Here is a 6,668-nt window from a genome sequence, read left to right as displayed (position 1 = left end):
ACTTCTTAGGTCATCAGTCCCCTAGAACTTAGAACTAATTAAACCTAACTAACCTAAGGACATCACAGACGTCCATGCCTGAGGCAGGATTCGAACCTGCGACCGTAGCAGTCGCTCGGCTCCAGACTGTAGCGCCTAGAGCCGCTCGGCCACCCCGGCCGGCGAGCTATTATTGTGACAGGCTATGTGGAGTGGCGATAAAGATAATTAAGCTGGTTTGTTATGTATGATAAAAGGACCGACTAATTAAATAAGGTGGTGGGTTATTGTGTATAACAAAATGTTGTTGTTTATGAATGATTTGTATCATAATACTTGTTTTCAATTGTACTAATAACTTGTGTTGTATCAATAAACTAGTTTTTTTTTTAAAATGATAATTAAGCACGCCAGTAATATCAGTCGAAAAGAGGAGGGTGTGAAGCTGAGTGGTATCTGGATGAGGGTGAACCACGGTGAAAGGGTAGCAACAGTAGCCGACAGCAGCCGGCAAGAACCAATTCATCACGAATTTTGAAAACATGTGACACGCGTCTACGTAGCAGCGCAAGGAAACGAACTTCTACGTCAATAGATACCGAACTAGTGTGTTAATTGGACATTGATAAAAGCTACAACCTCCCCCGAAGATTTCCTCCCTAGATAAAGAACAAACGTTGGGGTTCTAGAACAAATTCGTTTGTCCACGGAATAAGAGCCTGGAACGTTTTAACGGGTGACACTGGTAGGAGTTTGCTTCAGAGGGGAGAAGCCTGCTCCGAAAAAAAGAGAAGGTGTTATTTATCAATGTGGTTCCCGTCCTCATTCTGACGAGTGACTAAGAAAAGGAAGTGACGGTTCGGACGGGAGCCCGAGCGGCCGGCGTCGCCGTCCGCCATGCTAGCAGCGCGCGTCGGCGTCGCCGGACGCGGAGGGACGGCGAGGGGAGAGAGAGGCCACGCCCACCGCGGCGCTGGGCCCGCCTCCGCGTCCGCCCCCGCCACAAAAAGCGCGGGCAGCGCGCGCAGGGCCGGCGGCCGGCCGCCAGTTGTTTACTCGCCAGCCCAGCGAGATGATGAAGAGCGAGGACGCTCCGGCGCCCGCCGCCGACGCGCACGAGCCTCCGCCGCCGCCACAGCCGCAGCCGCAGCACCACGCGTCCGTGCTGCAGCAGACCATCAACATCCAGCAGCACCTGCACCACCTGCACCTGCACCAGCACCACAGCGTCATCCTCAGCGGCGCCGGCGCCGGCGCCCTCCCGGAGCTCGACCACCACGCCGCGCTCACCTCGCACCACCACCAGCAGCAGCTGCAACAGCAGCAGCAGCAGCAGGCGCACCACCTGCAGCAGCAGCTGCACGTCGAGGCTCTGCAGCAGCAGCAACAACAACAGCAGCAGCAACAACAACAACAGCAACAGCAGCAACAGCAGCAGCAGCAACAGCCGGCGACGCAGCAGCAGCAGCAGCAGACGCAGGACAAGGAGCAACAGCCGCCGGCGAAGAAGGGCAACCCCGGCGTGCGGCGGCAGGAGAAGCCGCCCTACTCGTACATCGCGCTGATCGTGATGGCCATCCAGAGCTCACCCGCCAAACGGCTCACGCTCAGCGAGATCTACAGCTTCCTGCAGCAGCGTTTCCCCTTCTTCCGCGGCGCCTACCAGGGCTGGAAGAACTCGGTGCGCCACAACCTGTCGCTCAACGAGTGCTTCATCAAGCTGCCCAAGGGGCTGGGCCGGCAGGGCAAGGGCCACTACTGGACCATCGACCCCGCGTCCGAGTTCATGTTCGAGGAGGGCTCGTTCCGGCGGCGGCCGCGCGGCTTCCGGCGCAAGTGCCAGGCGCTGAAGCCGTCGGCGGCGGCGGTGGCGGTGGCGGCGCAGTACCACCACCAGCACGGGCACGCGCACGCCCACGCGCACGCCGCCGCCGCGGCCGCAGCCGCCGCCGCCGGCTTCTTCTCGCCCGCCGCCGCCTCGCACTACGACGCCGCCGCCGCCGCCGCGCCCGACTACCACGCGGCCGCCTGCGCCTACCCGCAGCACTACGGCTACGAGTACGCGGGCGGCGGCGCGGGCGGCGGCGGCGTGCTCACCTACCAGCAGCAGCAGCAACAGCAGCACCAGCAACAGCAGCAGCACCAGCAGCAGCAGCAGCAGCAGCAGGCGTGCTCGGACCGCGAGGTGGCCGCCGCGTGGGCCATGCAGGGCGGCGTGTTCGCCACGAGCGACGGCAACGCCTACATGAAGCCGCCGCCGCTGAGCCCGCTGCCCGACCACCAGCCGCTGACGCCGCCCGCGCCGGGGCCCTCGCCGCACGACCCCTACGCCTCCTACCAGTACGCGCTGCAGGCCGCCGAGCACGGTAAGGGCTGCCGGTTCGAAACTGAAACAATTATCTGCCCAAGTCACGGTTTCATTTCACCCCACGACACGATTCGAAAACGTACGTCTGATCCTCAGAGGCACACAGTGGTATGCAAGTCTACTTCGTATTCTGTATGTAGCCAGTTTAATTATCCGCGTCATTGACTTTTTTCCTTCCTCTACGATGCATTTTGACCCCTACACTCTCATCAAATGTTCAAAGGTGTGTGAATTCCGAAGGGATCAAACTGCTGAGGTCATCGGTCCCTAAGACTCTCATCCTGCATGCATTGACTTGCGTGTTTATATCGTCTCCTGGATATATCCAGCTGTCCACCTTACGTTTACAAATTTGTTGTTCTTTGTGCCTTCTTAACATCGTATGACACTGACGTTATTCATTATAAACATCTGTCTACATATATAGGGTATTAGACGAAAGTATTCCATATTTTAAGAAGTGGCACTTTGCAGCGAAACAAGATAAAAATGTCCAATAAACATGTCCTCTAAAATCGACACCTTAAGAACTGGGAGACCTTCATCTTCGCTACTTCAAGCTCTATGTTATTATGGAACGACCTAAAGAAAGCAGTAAACACACGAGGACCATTCCATGGATAGAACATGCCATAAACTGCTGTTACTGTAAACCGTATTCACAGTCCTGACTGATCATGCTTGATAGAGCACGAGCCCATTTCCTCAAGCATTTAATGGCCAATGCATAGGTCGGGGAGTCCAGTACGTTGGCCAGCTCGCTCCTCGATCTTAATCCCACTGTTATTTCGTTTTGGGGACACTCTAAATCTTTGGTGTCTGCAAGTCACCACAGGTACGCGCCATCTGTGCCTGCCAGCGCTTCAGAGACGAACCTGGGGGTTCTCAGAGTGTACGTGATACCGAAATCATTCTGTCCGAAGCATGCCGCACTGTGAATTGACTGCATGCTGAGCATCTCCTCTGGATATGACTCACAAATGCAGGTGGTACGTAATAGCAAGGAAGCTCTGATGTTTCACCTAGAATAATGTGTTTGCATTTGTTTATGGCCTTCTGTAGGTCCTTCTGTAATAGCAAAGAGCTTGTAGTTGAACAGATGTGTTTCGCACTAGCGAAGATGAATTTGTGCTCAGAGCTCTTAAGGTATGCACTTTAGAGCCCATATTTACTCGACATTTCTTGTTGTCGTCCACCTGTTGTCTCTCGAATTATGGAATATTTTTTCAAAATCATCCACATCGCGTGTTCAACATTATAGTCTGTAGCAGACAGTGCTATATATACTACTGTCACCAGCCCCCTTTCCTATTCCAGACGCGAGTGGATCGCGGGAAGATCGATTGCTGGTAACCCGCGTGTGAGCTCTTATCTTTATAATTTTACCTCCATTATCTTTTCGTGCAATATACGTACGAGGAACCAATATGTTAGTTGACTAATACAGGAACGTACGCTATCGCAGTTTTAATATTAAACCACTCCATTCTGCTCAACGCCTCTTCTCTGCGTCTGGCACTGAAGGTGGATAAGTGCTCTCGTAGCATGTTCGTGTTTACAAAAGCGAACTTCTGATGGAACACGCTTCTCGTCTTTTTCTCTGTAGTGTTCCCTCTATCAATCCAGTGTGGTACAGGGCCCACATTGGCCAGTAATATATAAACAATAGCAAAACTACTTAAATAATCTTCCAGCAAGAACAAGCTTGTAGGCTGTTCTATTTACAGATTTGTTACTCTGAATGTCGACAAAATAGGTACATTCCAGAAATCATATAGTTGCGCAAACATAAAGCTTTACAACCTTGATTCTCAACACAAACAGGTAATACCTTTTGACTTCCAAGACACTATATTTTTGTACCTCTATGATCTCTAGAGAATATTTATTTTGAGTTTTATGTTTCGATATTCACTTGTAGAAATTTGAGTATACAACGATCTGCAATGTGCTTCGTGCTGGAATATCTTGTAAATAATTTTATTATCGTTTTCTGTATCGATTCAGTGGTGTACAATGATAACCAGTGAATCGTAACAAGTGATTTGTAGCAACGTCAAAAGTAAGACAAACGATTGGTGACAGCTAGAAGAAGGTCTAGAAGAAGAAATACACATGCAGACCGCTATATCCGTATATCCTCATGCGAACGAGGCTATAAGCCCTCGAATTGAGTCGTGAAAGAAAATAAAAAGTTAGTGACACCGATAATCTGTCTTCAGTTTATCTTTTGGTACTTACCACTACCTTAGCGTTACCACTCCCACAACGTTACTTCCTCCCATTCATACTGCTGTTTACACAGTATTTGTCAAGACTTTAGGGCCAAAATTATGGAGACGCTACTGAATATTCATTTATTTATTTAGATAATCGCTTTCGGGCCAATCGACGATCATCCCCAGTCCAAAACGAATATCGCAAAACGACATTTATGCAACAATCCGCGAATTAACTCCGGAACATGCTAGATTGTCAGAAATGTTACGCGGTTATCCACGTGACAACATGAGCATACGTCAGCGTCCTCATATAAATTAAGAAGTATCTTCATGATATGTTAAAATTTTTACGAAAACAATGGTGTTCTGTAATAAACCTAGGATGCTTCATGTGGCTTTCATTCCGAAACCGTGTAAATAAATCGTTCGTCATTGAAGATGGCCGTGGGTAGATAGTGATCTAGCGGCCAGCTGCATACAGCAAGCAAAAACACAACAGTGTCACGCTCGACGCTCAGACTAATGTATACATTGCACTTCTGTAGGCGCCTTCCACTGATTTCCCATACATCCGCACATTTTTGCTCTTGTCGTCGTTGTCGTCGTCGTCGTCGTTGTTGTTATTGTTGTTGTTGTTGTTGTGTTCTACAGTCCGAGACTGGTTTGATTTAGCTTTCCTGTGCAAACGTCCTTATTCCAGCACAACTATAAAGGGGAAATCAAATGAAAACGAGACAGGTGGTAACGAAGAAAATGAACTCTTTATTATTTCAAAAGTAATGGCCATAACTGTTAATAAATTTATCTCACTGTGAGACAAAGTGGCCACTGCATTCATGAAAACTTGTTTGCGGTTGCCTACGGAACATTGATCGTACCCACGTGAGCACCTCTTTATCCGAAGCATATCGACGGCCACGAGGGACAGTAAGAAGTATGTGTAAGGGCTTCCCCGCCAAACTTCTGCAGCGTACTCGAAGCAATCTTGGCAACGTGTGGGCGGGTCTTACAGTCATTTGAACCTGCTTATTGTAATCATCCCTTGATCTCGCCCTACAATTCCCCCCCCCCCCCCCCACACACACACACATTTTCTTCCATTACTAAACTGACGATTCCTTCATGCCCCAGGATATTTGCCCTACGAACTGATCCCTTATTTTAGTTAAGTTGTGCCACCTTCTTTTTTCTACACCAGCCCGATTCAGTACTTTCTCATTAATTATCCCATCTACCCACCAAATATTCTGTATTCTTCTATAACACTACTTTTCAAATGCTTCTATTCTCTTCTTGCTGATATTGCTTCTCGTCCACGTTTTACTTCCGTACAAGACTACACTCCATACAGACATCTTCGGGAAGGCCTTCTTCTTTTACAGCTTGCTTAGTGTATGCATTGAATAACATCTGGGACAAGCTTCAATTTCATCTCACTCCCTTCTGAGCTACTGATTACCTTTCATGCCACTCAGATCTTGTAACTGCAATCATATCTCGTAACAATTCATGTGCGTTAATGTCACATATTATGTTTATGTAATTTTAATCTTTTATATGATTACTTTTTTATTTTTAACCTACAATGAAGACCTTTTCCAGTTATGTGAGATCGCTGACATTTGCACAAGTTGTCACGTGGTTGGACATATGACTTTTCTTATAACTTTACTTGTATGTTTCTCGTAGTTTTCTATTGCATCCTTACCTTGTAGGGAAAATGCACTTTGCAACACTCATTAGTTTGCACCCAACCGAAATTATTTATCAAAATTAAAAAAAACTACTAACACAGGTGGTCTTGTTTTTTCATTTTACTATCAGGGACCACGGTTTTACAAAGCAGTCATGTATTAAGTTGTGAGCATTCAGAGATGAGAAACCTGCAGTCGGAAATGAGTACTTCAGGTGTTATGAAGTCTTCAGTGAGCTTGAGACACGTGTTCGTAAACTAATGTGTATACGTTTCTGCATCGACTCTGGCGCAGCTACCTTGAGAAACAATAAACAATGGACTGTGACGTGTTTCCAGTGCGCATTTTTTTCCGAGGGATTCCACGCTGTCGTTCATGTATGAAATCGCGAAGAACACCACATCA

At 48.4% G+C, this 6,668-nt stretch overlaps 1 protein-coding gene across 1 annotated transcript in view; it reads left to right on the top strand.

Annotated features, from left to right (window-relative positions):
• Positions 1–876: 876 nt before the first annotated feature.
• LOC126481974 (forkhead box protein F2-like) overlaps positions 877–6,668 on the top strand; it is a 258,865-nt gene continuing 253,073 nt past the window's right edge. Inside the window, exons 1-4 of the mRNA XM_050105939.1 lie at positions 877–1,026; positions 1,133–1,261; positions 1,403–1,828; positions 1,997–2,345. Of these exons, the coding sequence (XP_049961896.1) occupies positions 877–1,026; positions 1,133–1,261; positions 1,403–1,828; positions 1,997–2,345 (1,054 nt within the window). The remainder of the gene's footprint in view (positions 1,027–1,132; positions 1,262–1,402; positions 1,829–1,996; positions 2,346–6,668) is intronic.

The sequence above is a fragment of the Schistocerca serialis genome, chromosome 5 (assembly GCF_023864345.2).
Source record: "Schistocerca serialis cubense isolate TAMUIC-IGC-003099 chromosome 5, iqSchSeri2.2, whole genome shotgun sequence".
In the NCBI taxonomy this organism is placed as follows: domain Eukaryota; kingdom Metazoa; phylum Arthropoda; class Insecta; order Orthoptera; family Acrididae; genus Schistocerca; species Schistocerca serialis.
The sequence above is the reverse complement of the archived record's forward strand: the minus strand, read 5'-3'. Positions and strand labels throughout refer to the sequence as shown.